The sequence below is a fragment of the Macaca fascicularis genome, chromosome 15 (genome assembly GCF_037993035.2).
Source record: "Macaca fascicularis isolate 582-1 chromosome 15, T2T-MFA8v1.1".
Classification (NCBI taxonomy): domain Eukaryota; kingdom Metazoa; phylum Chordata; class Mammalia; order Primates; family Cercopithecidae; genus Macaca; species Macaca fascicularis.
The window spans coordinates 108,935,139-108,959,452 of NC_088389.1; the positions used below are offsets into that span (position 1 = coordinate 108,935,139).

The 24,314-nt window shown below is 45.9% G+C and overlaps 1 protein-coding gene across 2 annotated transcripts in view; it reads left to right on the plus strand.

The window, feature by feature from the left end:
• PSAT1 (phosphoserine aminotransferase 1) overlaps positions 1-23,959 on the plus strand; it is a 32,916-nt gene extending 8,957 nt beyond the window's left edge. For both annotated transcript variants that reach the window (XM_045373076.2, XM_045373077.3), the window contains exons 5-9: positions 225-397; positions 2,305-2,474; positions 11,409-11,537; positions 21,924-22,061; positions 22,844-23,959. In XM_045373076.2, the coding sequence (XP_045229011.1) occupies positions 225-397; positions 2,305-2,474; positions 11,409-11,537; positions 21,924-22,061; positions 22,844-22,949 (716 nt within the window). In that variant the 3' untranslated portion in view covers positions 22,950-23,959. The remainder of the gene's footprint in view (positions 1-224; positions 398-2,304; positions 2,475-11,408; positions 11,538-21,923; positions 22,062-22,843) is intronic.
• Positions 23,960-24,314: the final 355 nt, after the last annotated feature.

Genomic DNA, 24,314 nt, shown 5'->3' on the forward strand with positions numbered 1-24,314 from the left:
TTCCCAGTAAAAGTCAAAAGGTTGGATCGCTCGTCCTCTCAGGATGTTGGTGACGATGGTAACAAAAGATGAGGTTGGGAGGGTGCTTTCACTTGTGCAGTGCTTTGAAGTCAGTTGATCTTTCCCTGCTAGGGGAGGCCTGTCAGTCTCCCGGTTGACTCCCATCTGTGTAAGAAAAGAGGAGAGTGAAAAGTGCAAAGTCTCAAACTTGTCTTCTATGATAGAAATTCCAGATCCAAGCACCTGGAACCTCAACCCGGATGCCTCCTATGTGTATTATTGTGCAAATGAGACAGTGCATGGTGTGGAGTTTGACTTTATACCCGATGTCAAGGGAGCAGTACTGGTTTGTGACATGTCCTCAAACTTCCTGTCCAAGCCAGTGGATGTTTCCAAGGTAGAGTATAAAAGGCAGGGTCGGGGGAACGCACTGACTCGGTTTCTGCAGGGACATTTTAATATACACAACAGCGGGAAGAACCATGGGTGTTTGGGGCCTGCAGAACCCCTGAGCTAGGGGCAGCTGCCAGTGAGCAGGCTGCCAGGTGTGAATCCCCAGCTGTTGCAGTGCCTGAGGCCTGCTGTTCCCAGCCTCATGATGATGATTGCCTCACAGGATCCCACTTGAGTCCTTGGGGAACTACCTGCTTTTGAGAGTGGTTCTTAGAAACTTGTTTGGTCAACAGACGGGGAGTGACTTGTCTTCAAGAGCAGATGCAGATTATCCCGAGCCCAGGGGACCTGTGTGAGAGAGCTTCCCCTTGCCCGGTACCCACCTCCAGAAGCGTCAACAGGATACCGTTTTCTGAGTGGCTCACCAAGGCAGGGCAGTGGGACCCGTGCTCTAGGTACATGCCCGAGGGGGCGATGCGGGTAAAGAATCTAAGAACAACCGTTGAACTGACTGAGTGGTATTCTGCCTTTTTACTTGGGAAAATATATACTTATAATAAATTTTACCATTTAATATAAAATGTACCATCTTAACCATTTTTAAGTGTACGGTTCAGTGGCAGTAAGAGCATTCACATTGTTGTGCAGACATCACCACCATCCGTCTCCAGAACTTTCATATCTTACCAAATGAAAGTCTGTACGTTAAACACTAACCCCCTCTCTCCCTGCCCTCCAGCCCCTGGCAGCCTCCATTCTAGTTTCTGTCTCTGTGAATTTGACTACTCTAGGTACCTCCTAGAAGTGAATCATGTACTATTTGTCCTTTTGTGTCTGGCTTATTGCACTTAGCAGAATGTCTTCAAGGTTCATCCATGTTGTAGTGTGTGTCAGAACTTCCTTTCTTTTTTAAGGCTGAATAATAATTGTTTAGATATACTATATTTGGTTTATGGTCTGCTTTTCATTATCGCCAGGCACTGGCAATTTTAAATAACTATAAATTACTTTCCCCCACCCCCAACTTCCTGCCGACGCTCATTTTTCCTAAAGGTTTCATGGAGAGAGTCATGGGAGTGGGTTTTGTATCTTGCACAACAGAATTACCTAAAGTACCTTTAAACATCTGTTTTCTATAATTTCTTCTCCCTCAGGCAGCTTGTCCCATCCCTTCTCTTTGTCATAGCAGTCCCTTGTCCCTTTCTCAGCACCTTCTGACTGTCCTTTTATACAGATGTAAATAGATTAAAAAATCTGTTTCAGCCAGGCGCGGTGGCTCACGCCTGTAATCCCAACAATTTGAGAGACAGAGGAGGGTGGATCACGAGATCAGGAGTTCAAGACCACCCTGACCAATGTGGTAAAACCCCGTCTCTACTAAAAATACAAAAATTCGCTGGGCATGGTGGCACATGCTGTAATCCCAGCTACTTGGCAGGCTGAGGCAGGAGAATCGCTTGAACCCGGGAGGTGGAGGTTGCAGTGAGCTGAGATCGTGCCACTGCACTCCAGCCTGGGTGCCAGAGCAAGACTCTGTCTCAAAAAAAAAAAAAAAATCTGTTTCTTCTCTTGGTTACTAGGGAGGGTTAGAGGCCCCACTTTAAAGACTGATTTGGGGGTAGAAAGGAGGTATGCAGAGCAAATGTGAGTATGTGCCAGGACCTTGCAGTGGTGGGCTTGGGTTAGCCCCATCCAGGGGAGGACCAGACCGACAGATCATCCTCAGGCTTTGGAACCCTGAGTATGGGTTTGCCACGCAGATGGAGATTGCTTTAGAGCATCAACTCCTCCCTACACAGCATACAGTCATTTCCTTAAAGAAATTGTGCTTTGGGAAGAGTTGGGAGGTTTGCATACATGTATGAAAAATGGCCAAATCCTTCTTAAACAGCATGTCTTTCTCTTTTTAAGTTTGGTGTGATTTTTGCTGGTGCCCAGAAGAATGTTGGCTCTGCTGGGGTCACCGTGGTGATTGTCCGTGATGACCTGCTGGGGTTTGCCCTCCGAGAGTGCCCTTCGGTCCTGGAATACAAGGTGCAGGCTGGAAACAGCTCCTTGTACAACACGCCTCCATGTTTCAGGTAACTCTGGGAGTCAGTCTTGTGGACCCGGGGAGGGTCTCACTATTTTTCATCAAAGCAGAGGTTGTATTTTAAAGTAAAGCATGTAAGGCTGGGCGGGGTGGCTCACGCCTGTAATCCTAGCAATTTGGGAGGCCGAGACGGGTGGACCACTTGAGGTCAGGAGCTAGAGACCAGCCTGACCAACATGGTGAAACCCTGTTTCTACCAAAAATACAAAATTATCCAGGCGTGGTAGCACACACCTATAATCCCAGCTACTCAGGAGGCTGAGGCAGGAGAATCGCTTGAGCTGGGGAGGCACAGGTTGCGGTGAGCCGACATGGCACCATTGCACTCCAGCCTGGGTGACAGGAGGGAGACTCCATCTCTAAATAAATAAGTAAAATAAAGTAAAGCATGTTTCCAGGAGCCGGAGACCAAATGCCCCAGATATCTTATCAGATTCTCTGCCCAGCTCACCTCTCCCTCTGTACCCCCTCTTTACTATTTGATCAGCTTTTCCTCTTGCTCTTTTTTGGGGATGTTGGTTTTTGTTTGGTCTTGGTAATCCAGGACCTGGTGGTTCACCGTTAACCCAAAAGCTCTCTATACATGAGGTGCTGTGGCCTGCATCTCAAACAGCCAGTGCAGCTTTGGAGAAGAATTTTCAAAGGCTGTGCCTCCCCTGCTTTCATTTCTTTCTCTGCTGGGCCTGCGGGAAGCTGGCTGCCTGACAGAGAACATACTGGCTTAAATACCTTTCAGGGATTTTTGTTTTTGTTTTTTTTTGAGATGGAGTCTCGCTCTGTTGCCAGGCTGGAGTGCAGTGGCGTGATCTCGGCTCACTGCAACCTCTGCCTCCCAGGTTCAAGCGATTCTCCTGCCTCAGCCTCCCGAGTAGCTGGGATTACAGGTGCATGCCACCACGCCAAGCTAATTTTTGTACTTTTAGTAGAGATGGGGTTTCACCATGTTGGCCAGGCTGCTCTTGAACTCCTGACCTCAGGTGATCCGCTGGCTTTGACCTCCTAAACCATTGGGATTACAGGCGTGCACCACCGTGCCCGGCCAACATCTTTCTATTTTTCAGCCTAATCTGGAGGGATCCTCTTAGCCTGGCTCTCATTTGCTGAGTGGGGGCTGCGTTGCGGCACTTCAGGGAGAGCAAGGTTGCCCTGCCTCAGGATCCTGTAACTCCCAAACTTGGGTATTTTGAGACAATCTTCATGACTCTTAAGATTTACAATTGCCTAAGAGAGTCTAGTATTTACTAGCTGTGTGACCTTAGGCAAGTCACTTAACATGTCTGTGTAGTAGGTTCCAGAAGTAATAATAGTACCCCTTTCATTGGGTTGCTGTGAAGATTAAATGAGTTGGGATATACATATATTTTATTTATATATATACACACATTTATTTATATGCATGTGTGTGTGTATATATATACATATATATATATGGCCAACTGGGACACAAGAACTGGGCGGGCACTTGAGGTGCAGTTGGGAACCTCAAGTGCTGGCCTCCTGGAGAAGGGGCCGAGGTGCCAGGCTGCACATGGCAGGTGGAGGGAGAGGAGGCCGTCCTTACTTGTTTAGAGATGGGGCCAGGGCCTGCCTTGCAGCTAGAGGAGGCTTTCAGAGGAGCCCAAACCATCACCCATTTCAGAAGTGAGAAGGTGGGAGGGGGCAGGGAAAGAGTGCTGTCCCTGAACTGTCCCACAGCCTGTAGGCCAGCAAGTTGTGATCAGGGTACAGCTTGGGGCAGGGCAGACAGTCACCCCGTGGTACCTTCTCCAAGGGTTACCTTGAAGAGCATTTTTTAAACAAGGAATAAACATGGCTGGGCACGGTGGCTCACGCCTGTAATCCCAGCACTTTGGGAAACTGAGGCAGGTGGATCATGAGGTCAGGAGATCCAGACCATTCTGGCTAACACGGTAAAACCCCATCTCTACTAAAAGATACAAAAAGTTAGCCAGCTGTGGTGGTGGGCGCCTGTAGTCCCAGCTACTCGGGAGGCTGAGGCAGGAGAATGGCGTGAACCCGGGAGGTGGAGCTTGCAGTGAGCCAAGATTGCGCCACTGCACTCCAGCCTGGGCAACAGAGTGAGACTCCGTCTCAAAAAAAAAAAAAAAAAGAAAGGAATGAGCACATTAGCACATGCTGTTTGTTAATATTAGGGGGAGAAACCATTAGTGGGAACAGTGGGAAAGCAGGCCAGTCTTTCTAATGGGAGTTGAAGATGGCTGGAGTCAGACCTGGAGACACAGAAAGTTGTCCTGGAAGAGAGTTTCTCATATGGTGACTCCCCTACCGCCCCCTGTGCTTGACCAGTGGTTGGGCTCCTCTGGCCCACTGTGGGTGGGGATGCGGGGTAGGGGGAGGGGAGGAACTCCCTTTTCAGAGCTTTCCTGCCGGAGGAAGGACAGAGGCAGAAACAAGGGCAGAAAAGGGGCCGAGTTTCTCCCCTAGACAGATCAGAACAGTGATCATTGAGACCATCTCAGGGCCAGTCAGGATTGTTAATAATATGATGAGAATTTGTAAATAGAGAAGATAAAAGATACTTAAGTAATGGATTCTGACTCCAAGATACTCCCTGGAAGTTGCTTTCTTTCTTTTTACCCCATAAGAAAAAAAAAAATATTCTGTCTAATTCTGTATGTTTGAAGATTAACCGTAAATCCATGACTTTAAATGGAGTTCATTTGCAGTACTTAAAAATGCAAGGTTAGGCCGGGCACAGTGGCTCATGCCTGTAATCCCAGCACTTTGGGAGGCCGAGGTGGGTGGATCATGAGGTCAGGAGTTCGAGACCAGCTGGAACAACATGGTGAAACCCCGTCTCTACCAAAAATACAAAAATTAGCTGGGCATGGTGACAGGCACCTGTAGTCCCAGCTACTCAGGAGGCTAAGGCAGGAGAATCCCTTGAACCCGGGAGGCAGAGGTTGCAGTGAACCGAGATCATGCCACTGCCCTCCAGCCTGGGTGACAGAGTGAGACTCCATCTCAAAACAACAACAACAAAACAAACAAACAAAAAAACATGCAAGTTAGAAAATCCTAGCTCACCCAATGAGAACAAGCTACAAATGGAGACATCAAGATGTGTGCAAAATGCCCTCCTCAGTCCGTGATGTGAGGCTGATGGGGTACCTGGAACCCTTCAGAACTTTGTATCACATAGTAGAGTTCTTGAAACGGCCTTACTTTTGAAAAGAAGCCATGTTCCCCCCCCCCCCCCCCGAGTCTAATGACCATAGGCCCTGGGAACTTTGATTTAATTGTGCTGGATAAAACTGCCTTCAAATCGTTGCTCTGTAGCCCTGAGCGATGAACTGGAGTGGAATAAAGAACACGCTGGTGTTCTCTTTAACCCTTCAGTAGAACACACTAACCCCAATTAGTGGATAGAAGAAAAGATCCCTAAACTTCCCTGCTGACCACACAAAATACTTTTTACTTACCATGACTAATTGAATACACAAGCGTACATTTGTTTGAGCTGCAATATGAGGTGAAGTAACTAATATAAATACAAAACAAATAGACCATTAATTTTAGGCCACCTCTTAAAAGAATGGGAACAAGCCAGGCGCAGTGGCTCACCTCTGTAATCCCAGCACTTTGGGAAGCCGAGGCAGGTGGATCACCTGAGATCGGGAGTTCAAGATCACCCTGACCAACATGGACAAACCCCGTCTCTACTAAAAATACAAAAATTAGCCAGGCGTGGTGGCACATGCCTGTAATCCAAGCTACTCAGGACGCTGAGGCAGGAGAATAGCTTGAATCCAGGAGGCAGAAGTCGCGGTGAGCTGAGATTGTGCCATCGCACTCCAGCCTGGGCAACAAGAGCAAAACTCCATCTCAAAAATAATAATAATAAATAAATAAAAGAATGGGAGCATGCAAATTAAGTCTGTGAGCCTGTTTGGAGGACTTCACTGGTCCCAGACTACCTTCTCCCAGTGGGATGGAGACGCCTGGAATCCTGGAATCCACAGTGGGGTGTGTAGTGGAGACAGCTTTGGGAGCTTTCCTCTGGGAAAAGTGCTCAACTCAGTGGTTACATTCACCGAATCCTGAGAAAACTGTGCCATAACATCAACTTCAGAAGCTCATCTGCAGAGCTGGAGTCTTAGAACAGCCAGGGAGAGTTTTCCGGGGGACTTTCTGGTGTCCTTTTCTAAGCCCTGGTGCACAGGGACTATTTCGTATTGCTTAAAAAAATTTATAACAGTAACATACTCTTAGGCTGGGTGCAGTGGCTCATGCCTGTAATCCCAGCACTTTAGGAGGCTGAGGTGGGCAGATTACCTGAGGTCAGGAGTTTGAGACCAGCCTGGCCAACATGGTGAAACCCTGTCTCTACTAAAAATACAAAAATTAGCCAGGGGTGGTGGTGTGCATCTGTAGTCCTAGCTATTCTGGAGGCTGAGGCAGGAGAATCGCTTGAACCTGGTAGGCGGAGGTTGTGTGAGCCGAGATCGTGTCACTGCACTCCGGCCCGGGTGACAACAAAACTCCGCCTCAAAAAACAAACAAACAAACAAACAGTAACATACTCTCAGCAAAGAATTGCAAGTGGGCAGAGTCATCAGGGTAGCCACTATTCACTGCTTGCTTTGCATCCTAACAGACCCTTAACTGGGCATATGCAAATATGCAGTCATATATTTAATCATGCAAATGGAACTTGAACTTTACCATACAAATTGTTCTGTGAATTCTATTTTTCCACTCCACAATAGACATTGGCATTCTGCTATGTCAGCTGAAATGCCTATTTTTATTTTTTACTTTAAAATTTTATTTTTGTTAGAGACAGGGCCTTGCTCTGGTGCCCAGGCTGGAGTGCAGCAGTGTGATCATAGCTCTCATAACCGCAAACTCCTGGGCTCAAGTGATCCTCCCACCTCAGCCTCCTGAGTAGCTAGGACTACAGGCAAGTGCCACCATGCCTGGCTTCATTAAAAAAAAAACTTATGGTGACGGGGTCTCAATATGTTGTCCAGGCTGGTCTCAAACTCCTGGCCTCAAGCTGTTTTCCCACACTGACCTCCCAAAGTGTTGGGATTACAGGCATGAGCCACCACACCTGGCCCTTTTTTTGTTTTAAAATATATATGGTGTCCTGTAGAATGGACATACCTCGATTTATTTAATCATTTAATAGGCAGAGTTAGGAACCCTATCCTGTGTGTTTACAGGTGGCATTTTAGAAATGAAGGCATAAGTCTGTTAAATATGTCACACTGGTAGTGAGAAGAATTGAGACCATGCTGTAAGCTGCATAAGCATTTTATTTTATTTTATTTTATTTTATTTTATTTTATTTTATTTATTTATTTTTTGAGACGGAGTCTTGCTCTGTCGCCCAGGCTGGAGTGCAGTGGCCAGATCTGAGCTCACTGCAAGCTCTGCCTCCCGGGTTTACGCCATTCTCCTGCCTCAGCCTCCCAAGTAGCTGGGACTACAGGCGCCCACCACCTTGCCCGGCTAGTTTTTTGTATTTTTTTTTTAGTAGAGACGGGGTTTCACCATGTTAGCCAGGATGGTCTCGATCTCCTGACCTCGTGATCCGCCCGTCTCGGCCTCCCAAAGTGCTGGGATTACAGGCTTGAGCCACCGTGCCTGGCCTGTATAAGCATTTTAGAGCCCTTGTATTTTCAAGATTTTAGATTGTATGGGAGTTGAACATGGGTTAATAAAGAACTGGAAACCACAAGGGTCTTGTGTTAAGTAGAGTCACAGGGGCTAGATATCAGTGCTGTGCAGAGGACTGGGTGGGAGAAGAGGGCAGGACCTCCTACCCCAGGGATGTCTTCAGTCTTCAGGGCAGCCTGCTTGCTTCTGAATTGTCTGCCTCTTGTTGAGGCTTCATAGAGCCAGGTTACGGGTACTGGCTCCAGGCAGCCCCTAAAAGTGGGTGAGCTTTCTGCTAGACTTGCCTGCTCAGATTCATTAAGAAAGCCAGAGAGCATGGGCGGCGAGTGTGAGCGCAGCAGCCAGCTAGGGGTTCAGGCGTCAGTACTGAGGTCTGGCTAGGACGGTGAACCTGACGTGGGCCGTTGCTGCACTTTGGATTAGAGAAACCAAATCCACAGTGCAGCATGTCAGCTCTGAAACCCTGGGATAACACAGAGCTGCAGGCAAAAGCGAAGCTTGGTCACCTGAAAGTATTGTTGGTGACGTGGCACAGGGTGACGCTGCTTGGATTCAGTCACATGGCAGGGTGTGTTTCTGTGCTTCTGTGTGGAGGCAGGGGGTGAGCAGGCTGCAGGTGTGGGAGAGGAGCAGTTGGAAGTGAAGTGGGAATTGTAGAGCATCTGCTGAACAGAGAGGGCTGGGCGGCCTCGTGTCGGGAATGCACACCCACATGCATGTGTGCTGTGTGCTGGACTTGGCCACTGTGACTGGTGCGTGGTGATAGCCCTGCAGTCCCACTTGCAGGGGAGCTAGCGGCTGGGGCCCTGCAGCCCCTGGCAAAGCAGAGGGCCTGGATACTTGTGGAAAGAGCTTGCACTCTTGGAGTCAGACAGCCTGGAGTTGGAGTCCTGGCTTTAAGCTGCTTGCCAGATGAGTTGAGGCCAAGTTAAGCTCTCTGAGCCTCAGTTTCCTCATCTGGAAAATGGGATGATGGTGTCTCTAACTGGAGGATTATTGTGATCAATGAAAATAGGCTGAGGCCACAGTAGACTTCAGGAAGTACTCATTCCCTTCTCTTATTTTCTCTCTTCTTTCTCTTTTGTCCCTCTGACTTCTTGGACGTTTAGCCAGAGAGCTAGCGCTGAGGCTGTGGATTTCTCAGGCGCTGTTTTCTCTTCCTCTCTGCCTTCCCTTTCTGCCAGCAGCCACTCCTGCTCTTTCTTCCCAGGGCTGTGGGGAGGTAGGCTGGGGAAGCTTCAGGAGAGGTTGTTGGATGTTTGTGGATGCTGTCTGCTCCCTGCCTAAGGCCCCTCTGGGCAGCCCGGTGTTGGCTTTTGCCAACATGAGCTGGCATGAGCCACCGCACCCAGGCCTTGGGTCCCACTTGAGACAGTGAATGAGCCAGTTGGTATAGGGGGCTTCCCTGTGACAAGCTGCTGGCTGTTAGAGCATTTTCCAGACCCCATCATCTCCCCTCCTGTTAATAAAGGAGGAAGCAGCTGGGTATCCCCACCCCAGATCTTAGCTGAGCATTGACTCCCAATACATTTTTGCACAATTCCCATAGAGGACCTTTGATTCACACCTCTGGAGAGGGCATGGTTGGCCGCTGACCTCCAGACTTTCTGCTCAAGGGAGATGGTGTCTTCCCTGGGCAGCCTCTGCTCCTGTGCCCTCGGCTTTTACTGAGCACACGTGGAGCCTTTAGCACCTTCTCAAGGAGAGGGGCTTTCAGACTGTGGAAAACCACGCACCGCTCCTCAGTGTTTCATATTTTCAGCTTAAGTTTGAAGGGACTACTGACTACCATTTGTGTGGCCCACCTGCCACGTGCCAGGCCCTGTGCTAAGCACTGGTCTGGCAGGAAAAATTTGAAACACTTGGTTCAGAAAGGGACGGTCCTGAGCTGCGGGAAGGGCTGAGGTGCAGCTGGACTTCCTGGAACCAGGGACACGAATCCTCCTCCATCTGCTCTCCACTTCTGATCCTGGTTTCTCTCAGCGGGAATGTTGGTTTCATTTTCAGATGGGTCTTCTTCAGATGTTTCCTAGAAACATGATTCCCTAGGGCTCTCATATCCTGTCTCGCAGTTGCACTAATATTCTGCCTCTTTCTGCTCTCCCCACTCTTTCTCCCCACTCCCAATTGAGAAAATCTCAGGGAAGGCCCTGATTGGCCCAGTTAGGTCCCATGCCCAACTCTGAGACCAGGGAGTCAGGGGCCTTGCTGGACCTGCATACTGGCTGGAGGGTGGAGTTGGGAAGAGCAGGGTGGATAAAATGCCACGTGTCCACCACAGGTAGGTGAATCTCCTGGTTCCAGATGGGAAAGCTGAGGTGACTAATCCTGGGTAGTCTGTTAGTGAGTGGCTGCCCTGCGACGGGAGTCAGGACTGGGACGGGGAACCCATCCTTTTAACCACTCTGCCACAGTGGTCTCTGCTGGCTGGAAGGCACTGTGCTAAGGCTGTGGGTAGAAAAGATGAACAGTGTGGGCTTCTAGCCTTCCAAGACCACAGAGGCCAAACCACAGGCACACAGAAACTTAAAATAAAGGAGCAAGTGGAAAAACACGATGCAGGAAATATGGGCAAGGTGCTCTGGGAGTTCAGGAAGTGAAGAGCTTGCTCTGGGTCGGGGCAGGATTGGGGTCTGCTGATGCCTTCTGGTGGAGATAAGGAAGTGTGTTCTGGTGTCAAGAGTTTACATTAGGGCTTGAGCTGGACAAGGAGGGATTGATACGACGTTTAGTGAAAAATCTCATTAAACCTTTTTCTGACTGGCCCTCAGGGGTCTAGAATTGGATTGACTCTAGTCCTTGCTTGATGACATGCTCTTGTTCACACAAGCCCTGCTTTTGTCTTGTGTATTTTCTTTATTTTTTTTTTTTGGAGACAGGGTCTCACTCTGTCACCCAGGCTAGAGTGCATTGGTGTGATCATAGCTCACTGCAACCTCGAACCCCTGGGCTCAAGCATTCCTCCCTGCTCTGCCTCCCAAGTAGCTGGGACTATAGGCACATGCTATCACGCCCAAATAATTTTTCATTTTTTACGGAGATGGGTCTTGCTATGTTGCCTAGGCCGGTTTCCAACTCCTGGCTTCAAGCGATCCCTCCGCCTCAGTCTTCCAAAGTGCTGGGATTATGGGCGTGAGCCACTGCACCTGACTGTGTTGTCTGTTTCAAATAATGCCTTTAAGTCTGTTTTAATGGAACTTAAACAGCAGTTTGCTTGAATATACTTCTACTTTTGCAAAGATGAGCTAAACGGATTTTTAAAAAATCTTCATTTTAGCATCTACGTCATGGGCTTGGTCCTGGAGTGGATTAAAAACAATGGAGGTGCGGCGGCCATGGAGAAGCTTAGCTCCATCAAATCTCAAATGATTTATGAGATTATTGATAATTCTCAAGGATTCTACGTGTAAGTCAATGGATTTTATCTGCTATTTTACCTCTTGTGAATTTAAAACCATATATATACTGTGTGCCTTTGAAAAGTGGACATATTCACCTTTCTCTGAGACATTAAAATGCTGGTGAGTGTGGGTGGTCCTGGGCTCCATGAACAAGGGAATGGGTGGTGAGTTCTTCCCTCCTGTGCCCCATCCCGGGGCTCTCAGGCTTTGGGACCTGTGTTCCAGTGGGTAGTGATGTTTCTCACACCAAAGACATCACCCTGGGGAAGAATCTCAGTTCACCCCCTGGGGTAGGTCCTGTCTACTCCCTGCTTGCTTCGTACATTTTCCGGGAAAAAACACGTGTACTTTCTGGAATGTGTCAATTGAAGGATTCCCGTTAGAGATCTTTGGGATAAATACTCACTCCTGGCCTCCTCTTCTGCGTTATTTCCCTTTTTAAGAAAGTTCACTCCTTTGCTTATTATAAGACAGATGCTGTTATCCCAGAGTCTGTGAATGGAATTGGCTTTGGCATGGGGTTGACTCCGGTTTAAATATTTCCATGACCAAATGATTAATGAGTATGTCTTACCCACTAGCCCTGCACCTGGGAATTCCGCAGAAAAGGTGTGGGTCTTGTATTAGTGTCCTGGGGCTGGCGTAATAAAGTGCTACAGACTTAGTGGCTCAAAACATCAGAAGACTTATTCTCACTCTTCAGGGGCCAGAAGTTCAAAATCAAAGTGTCAGCAGAGTTTTGTTCCCTCCAGAGAGCCATGCCTCGCCTCCTTCAGCATCTAGTGGCTCCAGGTGGTCCTTGATTTGTGGCTGCATCACTCCAGCCTCCACATCTGTCTTCACGTGGCCTTCTCCTTTCTGCCGTGTCTTCCCTTCTGTCTCTTAAAAAGAGAGGTCTTTGGATTTAGGGCCTATCCAGATAATCCAGGATCATCTCACGTCGAGATCCTTCACGTAATGACATCTGCAAAGGCCATTTTTTCCAAATAGGTCATATTCACAGATAGATTCTGGGGGTTCGGACATGGGCATACCTTTTCAGGGTCACCATTCAATCCACAGCATTAGGCCCTTCACCAAAATGCCAGATGGGAAGCACCTGGTGCAGTGCCTTGGATGCAGAGAAGTGTAACAGGTGGTATCTTCATTTGCTTTTCCCTTTCCCTTAAGGTGGGTACAGGTATACAAAGACCAGACTTTCCGCTGTGTGCATGTATGTGCACCTACACATATACATAAATGCTTAAACCCACCAAACTGAGAACCCCCTTCTTAGTGGTCATTGCTCTTTGGGTTCAGTCTATTGTAACAAAAATATCTGCTTGATGGTAAGTTGGAAATTTGTCCTCTCTCAGATAATTCAGTGGCCACATGGGACAGACAAAATGATGCCTCAATCCTAACTTAGAATTGTACTTTTTAGCCAAGATTTAACTAACACATCTCCATAACCACCCATGGGTGGGCAGTGCTGGTGTACTTTTTGGATGGCATGCTGCTGCCACCTTTGTTCTTGCAATGCTTGTTGCCTGCTTTTGTGAGCTCTTGGCATGCAGTGGTCCTCCTCCAGCTGCAAGCCCAGGGGGAGATAGGCTTGGCAGGATGCCTTGGCCTTTGGGCTCCTCTCCCAGGTACCATCTTGGGGAAGGGATACACACTCTGCATTACTGCCTGTTCTCTGGTTCTGTGCAACAGAGAAGCAAGTGCAGGCTGGGGGCTCGGTGCTGGGGAAACTTCCACCCTGTACCTTGATGTGTGAGTCGGGAGGCCAGGATACCCTGCCTGTGCTCACTGAAGCCATTTAACGTGCACAATTAGCAGTAGGTATCCAAGGATTTCATAGCCAAGGGCTAAAGAATGTGGCGTGAGCCTGGAAAAGGGGATACTGTTTGGTTGGAGGTGAAGAGAGGGCTTTTGCATCAGCTTATTATGAGCCTTGGTCATGAGTAGAATTAGGCAGAGAAGAGGGCAGAAAGGTTTAGAGTTCTAACCTTTAGAGAGGTTAGAATCATCCCTGCAAAGGCACTGAGGGAAGAGTGTACAATGTGTTTGGGGAGCAGAGCATGGGCTGCTTGAAGGGGATGGCTTATGCTTGGATTGGAAGGAAGGTCTGTGGAAGCGTGTGAGGATGTGTTTAGTCCACCTATTTATTCATTCATTCATCTACTCACCCACCCATCCACCTACCTACCCATCTATCCATCCACTCATTCACTCATTCATTCATTCATTCATTCATCCATCTGTCCACTCATTCACCTATACATTAATCCTGTCATCCACTCATCCTTCCACCACTGACCCACCTATCCATCTATTCATCCACCACCCACCTACCTATCCATCCATTCACCCACTCACTCATCCATCTACCATCCATTACCCATCCATCCTTCCACCTACCTATTCACCCATCTCCCCATTCACCCATCCACCCATCTATCCACCTGCCCATTCATTCACCCATCCACTCATCCATACATCCATCTGTCCACCCATTCATCTATCCATTCATTCATCCATCCACTCATCTACCCATTCACTCATCCATCAATCATCCATCCATCCATCCATCCATCCATCCATCCATCCATCCATCCCTCCATCCCTCCATCTGCCCACCCATCCATCCATTCACCTACCCATTCACCCACCCACCTATCCATCCATCTACCTACCCATCCACCCTTCCATCTATCCATCCACCCTTCCACTTATCTACCCGTCTATCTATCTATCCATCCATCCATCCATCCATCCATCCATCTACTCATTCATCCACCCATCTACCCACCCACTCATCTGTCCATTCACCCTTTTACCTATCCATCCGTCTACCCACTTGTCCATCCATCCATCCATCCATCCATCCATCCATCCATCCATCCATCCACTCATCCATTCTCCCACCTACCCACCCATCCATCCGTCCATCCATCCATCCATCCATCCATAAAATGACTCCTGAGCACCCACTCTGTAGACTAGTCTTGTTCTAGGCTCCTGGAAGACCGAGAAGAATAAATCATCTTCCCTGGCTCCCTAAAAAAAAAAAAATCCCTGAATGTGAGTAAAAGCACTTGGTGGTTATAGTGGATGGGAGACCAGTTTTTCTATTAGCTTTTAGCTCTACATATTTCTCAGGAGATGTGTAGACATGATATTAGAGGACAGAAAGAACGGTGATACCACTGGGAAAAAAAATTAAGGGCATCAGGAACAAAATAAGAAAGCATAGAAGGAATTCTGGGAAGCTCCTGAATCCCCCCCGCCGCCCCTAGGTCCTTTAACTCCAAGCACTCAACCTGGGCCTCTCCCAGCAGGCAGGCTGCCAAACTAATGTTGCAGGCGGGTCATCTCCTGGGGAATCTGGTCACCCTTCACACCCAGAGCTCTTCACTCATTTATGAACTGCCTTGACCCAGGACTTCCGGTCCTTTTTCAGAATAAACCTCTTTCTGGGAACTCCCAGCACCCCCTCAGCTGCCTGCCTGGAAAGCGTCATCCCAGGCGCTTGGTGTCCTGTGGAACCTTGTTACTGGAGTAGAAAGGAGGCTCTACTCTGTCTCTCCTCTGTTTACAGCTGGAGACTCCCAGGCTGTGCCTGAACTCACTTAGGTTTTCAGGAAAGTCTTCTTTTCTTTGGAACTATGGAAATAGTGGAGCAACATGGCCCCATGGGAGGCGTGCATTTTAAAGAGGAATACCTAGAATTAGAATTTGCAATTTACCACCACCTTTGCTCCTCATTTTTGTCTCTGAGAAGATGCATCCCTCCCCACTTCCATGCCCCCTGACTCGTAAGCCAGCTCCTTTACTTAACATGGTTCCAGGTTGTTTGCTGGGTGTTTCACCGGCCCTGCTGGTGACCTTGGCAGGGAATTCTGGGACTAGATAAGACAACCTTCAAAGCCTCCGAGTTGATTCCATAGCCCAGTCACCCACACTGTGCTGACTGACTCCATATTGAGCCCACGTGGGCTGTTTAGCCTCTTGGGCTTAGAAGCCTCACTTTGCCACTGCAGTGCATGTGACCTCGCGCAAGTGACCTAACTGCTCTAAGCCACAGTTTTCTCATCTGTACCATGGAGGTAATGATACGTACTTCTTAAAATTGTCAAGAGAATTAAAAGGAAATGCTTCTGAATCAAGAGTACATAATATAAGGATTGAGAGCATTTTTACATTAAGGATTGAGGACTCTTGTGCTGGTTAATTTGTATAAAGTGCTAGAAACAGTGCTTGGCACATAGGAAGCATTCCTTGCATGTTAGCTCTTAATAGCATTATTTGTGGTTATTGTTATGTAAAGCAATTATGATATTCCTGACACACAGTGCTTATATAATACAAGCTTTTGTAATATAATTAATTATATAAGTATATAATAGATATTTATTTTATTATGTAAGGATGTGCAAGTGACAGATTCCATGTCTGGATCTGAGGTCACCTTTATCACCTTATGTGGCTACCAGGCCTTAGGAAAGAGAAGGAGGCACGTGATGGGTCTAGTGAAGACCCTAAAATAAAATGAAGCAGGCAGAGTCCTAGGCACCTTACACTTGTGAATGCCTTTTGTTGTCATCACAACCCTGTGAAGTAGACACTGAGCCTATGCAGCAGAAGCACAGATAGGACAAGGATGCAGCTGGGAAGTGGGAGCAGCCAGGCTATGAACATGGGGTTGGAAGGCTCGTTCCAGAACCTCTGCTGCTGTCTAAGTCCAGGAGTGCAGAAGGCCTTAAAGAGGCCATACAACTTAAGCCATAAAGTAAAAGAATGACATATTTAATGACATGAACATTTTAAAATTTTATATGGCTTAAGACATCATAAACAGACTTAAAAATGACAGAATGAGAAAGATTTTGCAGTATATAACACATAAAGGTTACTATCCTTAATATAGGCAAGAACCCACAGATGAATGAAAAAGGATAAGGAAATAAAAGTGGGGGTGTGGTGGTTGCTAACAGTATGAGGAAACAACTCAGAAGAAATGCAAGCTGCCTCATAGACAAATGGAAAGATGCCACCTTCATTAGTTCCTTAGGACATGCAGATTAAAACCGTGAGATATGTTTTGCCTTTGATCTGCAGACATTAAAAGGATTGATAACATCTGGTGCCAGTGAGGGGATGCACTTTTGCTGAGAGTATAAATCTGGACAAATTTGGAGTATAAATCTGGACAAATTTGAATTATAATGAGATTGCAGCACTCATTATAATTCAAAACTTACATGCGCTTTGACCAAGGATTTTTATGTCTACACATTTACCCTTCTGGCAGAATTCCTTCTATGCTTTCTTATTTTGTTCCTGATGCCCTTAATTATTTTCCCAGGCACTCTGCCTGGGTACAGTGGTGTGCACAAAATTAGGAACCAGCAAGTCCAATGTAGGATGTAATGGTGAAAATATGGAGACATGCCCATCAGTAGGGGTCTGATGAAATAAATTAGGATCTGTGGGTAATATGGAATAACTGCATTGAGAAGGATGAAGCGAGTCTCTTAACAGACATGGGAAGATGACTGTGTTATGTCATCAGACCAAAAGGAGCAAGAGCAAATATAGAAAAAGACAAATCTATGAGTCTTTAAAAACTACAACAAGGCCAGGTACAGTGGCTGATGCTTGTAATCCTAGCACTTTGGGAGTCCAAGGTGGGAAAATTGTTTGACCTCCAAGGAGTTCGAGACCAGCCTGGGCAACATAGTGAGATCTCGTCTCTACAAATAATAATAATAATAAAAAATCAGCCGGGTGTGGTGGTGCGTGCCTATAGTCCCAGCTACTTGGGAAGCTGAGGCGGGAGGATCACTTGATCCCAGGAGGTCGAGGCTGCAGGAGGCTGAGATTGGACCACCACACTCCAACCTGGGTGACAGAGTGAGACCCTGTCTCAAACAAAAACAAAAACAAAAAATCTACAACAGTTATATATCAATACGTATATACACATAGACACACATAGATGTATACTCGCATATACACACAGATGTACATGTGTGTATCTAAAACGATCCTGAGGAATGCACAGCAGACCGTTAGGGTAGCCACCTCTGTGGGAAGAAGGGTGGCAGATCTTCATATTTTTATTCTAAATTTTCATAATCGTGTACAAATTTAAAATTAATTTTTTGTTGACAAAACCAGGCAGTAAGGAGAGGCCTACATAGGGTTACATTTGGTGGGCTTCTCTTCACGTACTCTTCTTTCGCATTGCCTGTGTATCTGACACATCCTTTCAGAGGGGCCTGACGGTGGAGTGATGTTTCTTCATCGCCTTCTCATCTCCTGTGACTTTCTTGCGTTCCCTTCTGAGCCTTGCCACCTTTGTGTACCTCCGCCATGGTGTACCTCCGCCATGTTCCCCTCCTCCAGTACCTTGGGAAGTCTCGGTGTGTCTCTGAGCAGCATGTCTCCTTGGGGACTGTCTGGAACTCTCATCCCCGCAATAGGAAGCGTTTTTCAGTCATGGGGGATCACTGCATTCCTGTCTGACCTCCTGGAGGTTCCTCATTTATGTGGTCGCTGAGCCCTTGAGAGGCTTCAGGAAGTCAGGAATGAGGAGATCTGCCTAGCTCTGTGAATGCAGCTTTCCTAAGTTTCTCTGGCCATGAAACCGCTTTCCCAGAACGCCTGTTGACATCTTCTCTGTGCTCCACCTAGACGTTGGGAAGCGTGGCTCTTTCCTTGGCTCCCACTTGGACTTTCTCCTTAAATCTTTACAGCCCTGGGATTACCAGCTGGTTCCATGCCCATCCATAGCCCACATAGCCTCTCAGTCTACCTTGGCCCCTTCTCCTACCTCACCCCTCAACCCATTCAAACAACAGACTTGGTCACCTCTGAAATTTGGTGTAAACTCCCGGGACTGCTCACTGGGGAGCAGGAGCTAGATCCAGCCCACAGTGGTGCTTGACAGGGGTCACCCGTGTTTAAAAACACAATTGGAGCCAAGATTGGGCTCTTGGAAGATACTTAGAGATCTGGTTTCTTATTCCGTAATCCATGTGCCTCTGAAATGGGGAAAAAGAAACTTTGACAGAGACAGCCATATGTTTCAGGAAAAAAAAAGGGAGAGCCTCTTTTTCAGACTAGTCCTCCACGTTTAAAATGTGCAAGCTCGTTTGCACCTTCCACACCAGCCCGTCCTACTCATTCATGTGAGTAGTGTGGGGACCTGCTGGCTTTGAGTTTGCCGCCCATGCTTGAAGCTCCTCAGTGCTGGCACCTTGGTACAGGCCCTAGCTCTTTTGACCTAGAAAGTTTTTTTTTTTTTTTTTTCCAGCCATTTCCTTTTTTTAGTTTGCAGTTTGCGTTCAGTGCAAACCCATAACATGAGACATTACTATGAATCAAAGCGTAAATACACAAACACAATATACAATCCAAAATAGACGTGCAGCCTTCAGGAATGAAGCAGAAAACAGGTTCATTCACATGCACAGTAGCATCAGGGCTGTGTGATCTGGTTGTTCCCATGTAGCTTCCTAAAGGTGGAAAAAAATGACTTTGGTCATTTTAGACTACTGTGGCCATATTAGATATTGGAACCCTAGAAAGTTCTTCATAAAAGCTTTCCAGCAGCTCTGTGGGTTCCCAGTTTCTTCACCCCCTAGTCTCTCCTCTGTGTGCTATAATTGTTTTTCTAAAACACAGACCACATTTTGTTATACAAACTGGATTACTCCTCATTGCTGAAGGATCCAGTCCAGTTCCCAGCAGGGCACTCCACAGCCCTGGCCCTGTGGGTCTTCCCAGCCACCCCAGCCAGGAAGCCAGTGCTTCAGTTAAGTCAGCGGACTTGCTGGAAGCCTTTGTGCCTTTGCAGATGCAGTTGTCTGCCAGATGCCCTTCCTTCTCATCTGTTGTAACCACGCTGTGTCCCCTCCCCTGAAAGCTGTCAACCTTGCCTCTGCATAATTCCTTATCTGGCATCTCTGCCTTTGCAGCCCTTGGCTGTTACAGCACTTCTTACATATAATTGTGATTCCCTCTGGAGCTATCTGTCTGTAGATTGGGAGCAGTTAATTTCCTTTCATCTTTTTTTCTACCCCCAGCCCCATACTAGAGACATTCTCCCATGGGTAGTGCATAAATATTTGTTGCATGACAATTTAGTCTTTAATTTCTCGCTTTTATGACATTATTGCTTTGTGATATCTTCTACTTTCATGATAGGATGGGTAAGTTGGAGGGAGAGGAACTGTAAATACAGATGCTTAATTCTTCCTGCTTTCAATTTTTTTTTCTCTTAAGTTAAATGTGCTTTTTGTTGCTCCACCTCTCTGATTGGAGCCTCACATTGGGAGCCTGAGGCAGTGGAATATCAAAAGAGGGTAGCCGCTGAATGTTTAATTTCAACATCAGCCATGAAACCTACCACTTCGAATAGTGGGGCCTGGAATTCAGGCTCAAAATCTTTTCCACATATTTGGTTTCCCCTTTGGCCTCTCTTTTGCTCAAAGGTATGTTCTAGACTCTCATTAACTTTAATAAGAATTACGGATGTGCCCTTAGGGGGCCTCTCACACTGCCTTTATTTGCTGTAATTTTAATGAATTCTACCCGTAGAAGTGTAAGAATAAAATAGGATATACTTGAGCAAAGGGAAAGAGAGAAAGAGAGGATTATTACACATTGTGCCTTTTTTTTTTTTAATTGCAGAGTAATGTCAGCTACTCTTCCATTTGTCTCCTTTGGTTGCCAGTGAAAAATAATTTTGGCTGCTTATTTTCCAAAGCAGAAACTGAAGTCAAACACGAACCTTTCCTAGACAAAAATTCACTCATAATCATTTTTGAGAGTCGATATGTACCTTATGCAAGGTGCTGGGAATAAAAAGATGAATTTATTCCCATAAAGACATACACCTACTATGTACCCAGAAAAATTAAAAATAAAACATTTTTAAAAGATAAATGTATTAACAGGTACTTATATAGCATTTAGTGTGTTGCAGACACAGTTTTAAATTGTGTCAGTTATTTATTTCTGCATCATAGAACACCTTAAAAACTTAAGTGACTGAAAACAACCACCATTCTCTTGCTTGTAGTTTTTTGGGTCAGCAGGTTGGGCTGAGCTCAGCTAGGGGGTTCTTCTGCTGGTCTTGGGATGTCTCATTCTACTGAAGTCATCATCTAGTTATTGGTTTGAGCCAGATGGTCTACAGTGGTTTCACATAATCTGGCAGTTGGTGCTGGCTGTTGGCTGGGACACTTATTTCCAGCACGCTAGCTCAGACATGCTTAAGTGACAGCACTACAGCAATACATATATATATATATATATTTTTTTTTTTTTTTTTTGAGACAGAGTCTTGCTCTGTCACCCAGGCTGGAGTACTCTGGCGCAATCTTGGCTCACAGCAATCTCTGCCTCCCGAGTTCAAGCAATTCTCCTGCCTTAGCCTCCTGAGTAGCTGGGATTACAGGCATGCGCCACCATGCCCAGCTAATTTTTTTTATTTTTTAATTTTTTTAGTAGAGACAGGGGTTTCACCATGTTGGTCAGGCTGGTCTCAGACTCCTGACCTCATGATCCACCCGCCTCGGCCTCCCAAAGTGCTGGGATTACAGGTGTGAGCCACCATGACAGTGATATTTTAAGAGAGTAGGAAGAGAGGCTGTAAGGTCTCTTGAGGCCTAAGCTTGGAAGTTGCAAAGAGTCTGTTGTAATCTCTTGGCCAAAGCCAGTCAAAAGGCCAGCTCAGATTCAAAAGATGGAAAATTAGATTCCACCTCTTCTTATTTTTAAATGGGCCACAAAAATTCTCTATAAATACTGACTTATTTAATGCTTATGACAACTTGAGGTGGTTGAGATAGGTTCCTCTATTATTACGACTGTTCAGATGAGGAAAGTGAGGCATAGCAGAGAGGTTAAGTAACGTGCTCAAGGTCACACAGCTTGGGGCAATACCATGGTAAGTCCTTTAAAGTTGCTGCTCATTATTTTTGCCTTACAGCCACTATAGGACCAACTTATCATTTCTCTGCAGCCTTGCAGAGAAAGAGGTCAGTCACATTTGCCATGTGGCTGCCATGTGTTGGAAGCTTCATATATGTAGTGCCACTAAACTGTCAGAACTAGTCTGAAATGGAGATATTATTATTCCCAGGTTTCAGGTGAGGAAACTGAGGCTGATGGAAATTAAGTATAAGTCATACAAGGGGATGATAACCCACTGTTCCATATGCAAGAGTTTGGTTTCCTTAAGTAAACAATAAATGTGCTGGGGCAGATTTTTTGTTTTTTGTTTTTAAAAAAATCTTCTGCTTGCATCTAGGAAGTGTTTTTAAAAATCTGTTGATTTGTTTATGACAACCCATACATTTCAGAAAAATAGCTGGAATAAAGAACATGTTTTTCAGATGTCCAGTGGAGCCCCAAAATAGAAGCAAGATGAATATTCCATTCCGCATTGGCAATGCCAAAGGAGATGATGCTTTAGAAAAAAGATTTCTTGATAAAGCTCTTGAACTCAATATGTTGTCCTTGAAAGGGCATAGGTGAGTACATCTGCAATCCACAAGCTTGGCAAAGAATTAGCTTAGTTTTTCAAATGCAGAATAAAACAAATTTCTAGGAGCCTGCTTAGCTTGGAGTAGCAGTTATGTACTTTGTTGGGCCAACCCAGCTGTTATAAGGATGTGCCTTCTTCCTATTGTTTATGGAACCCTTTGTGTAATTCCCCAGCTGAGAGTATAATGGTGCTCCATCTTCCATGGGGGTTTTGGCAAAATTACCTTTGAAAAATCTCTTACACTGCTCGTATAGCACAGAGGTTGCCATTCCATCTCTGATGAGGCCAGCACCACTGTGTTCCGAAGGTAGAGCATCATTATTATTCCAACTGAACATCAAATTAGTAGCTAGTCTTGCATGCTCTATGAGAAATAAATGTCCTCACATGAGAAGAGCAGCAGGGAGATGCCTGGCCCCCATCTTGCTGGCACTGTCACGGCAGGCTCATGAATGGTGAACAGAATTGCTATCTTCTTCCAGCTTATCTTCTCTTCCTCCCATCTTGTTTTCTTTCTTTGCTAAGAGTGAATAGTTCGAATGACTCTCAGTTAAATGTGAGCATGGTGAACCTTCACAGCTTAAGGGAGAATTTTCTGATGACTGAGACGCGTGAAGCTCTGTGCCAGGTGTCGGGAGTTTTTAGGTCGGAGACTGGAAACTATGGTCTCAGGTGCTGCAACTCTCAGGAGACAGTGGCTAGAAAAAGTCGTTTTGGTGCTAAATTAGACGTTTTTGTTCTCAATGCCTGGATCTTTGGTCATTCTAGGTCCGTGGGAGGCATCCGGGCCTCTCTGTATAATGCTGTCACGATTGAAGATGTTCAGAAGCTGGCCGCCTTCATGAAAAATTTTTTGGAGATGCATCAGCTATGAACACATCCTAACCAGGATATACTCTGCTCCTGAACAACATACAAAGTTTAAAGTAACTTGCGGATGGCTACAAAGAGTTAACAAACACAGTATTTTTCTTAAATGAACATGTTTATTGTAGATTCTTCTTTTTTGAAAGAACAGCAAAACATCTACGGCTCTGTAAAGCTGGTGGGACCTAATGTTCACCTTAATTCTGACTTGAACTGGAAACATTTTAAGAAACCTTCTTGTTGCTTTTCTAACAAATTCCTGCTTATTTTGCCTTTGCTGCTACTTTTTCTAGTTAGCTTTCAAACTTGCCTGTGGACTTAATAATGCAAGTTGCAATTAATTATTTCTGGAGTCATGGGAACACACAGCATAGAGGGTAGGTGGGGCCTTCTAGGTGCCGAATCTAGACATCTGTGGGGTCTCCTGGGTTCAGCGGCTGTTGATTCAAGGTCAACATTGACCACTGAAGGAGTGGTTTAAGAGGACCAGGCAAAGGGCAAACTGTAGATCGATCTTTATACTGTTATCACAAGAGAAGTGACATACTTTATATATGTTTCTATTAGCAAGGTCTGTTTCTAATACCATATACTTTATATCTCTATACATTTATATTTCTAATAATACGGTTATCACTGATACATGTAGACACTTTTAGAATTTATTAAATCCTTGACCTTGTGCATTATTCCATTAGCAACAGTTGCACCCCCTCCTCAGCCCTCCTCTTCCTCTTTTTAAGCTGTTTTATGAAAAAGATCTAGAAGTTCTTGATTCATTTTTACTGTTCTTTCCAGAGGTAAAAGAGAAAGTTGATTGGTTGGTTGTTTTTCAATTATGCCATTAAACTAAACATTTCTGTTAAATTACCCTATCCTTTGTTCTCTTGACTGTTTTCTTTGTAATGTTTGATGACAAGAGTGATACTTTGCTGAAAAGTCTTTCCCCTATTGTTTATCTATTGTCAGTATTTTATGTTGAATATGTAAAGAACATTAAAATCCTAAAACATCTAAGCCCTTGTCAATGAATATCTCTACCTGCTTTTTAGACAAATCGTTCTTTTTTAAACTTTATGATGGGAAAGCTTGAGGTCTGAAAATAGCACCTGCTAAGGGTAATTTAGTTCAACCAAAGATCTAAGAGTTAACTCTTGCGCATCCATTTAAAAAAATTCAACACAGTGTGGGAGCTTTCCATTTGCTTTTGGAATGGGCGTTATCAGCAAACCACCTTCCATTGCAGCTGAAGGTGTAGAGTTCTATGAGCTCTGTCCCATTTGCCCCAGAAACATGCCACTAGGACTGTTTTGAGCTATCTTCCTGTTTCATTTGATTGTATGGTGAGGACTCCGCCAGGGTCCTGTCGCAT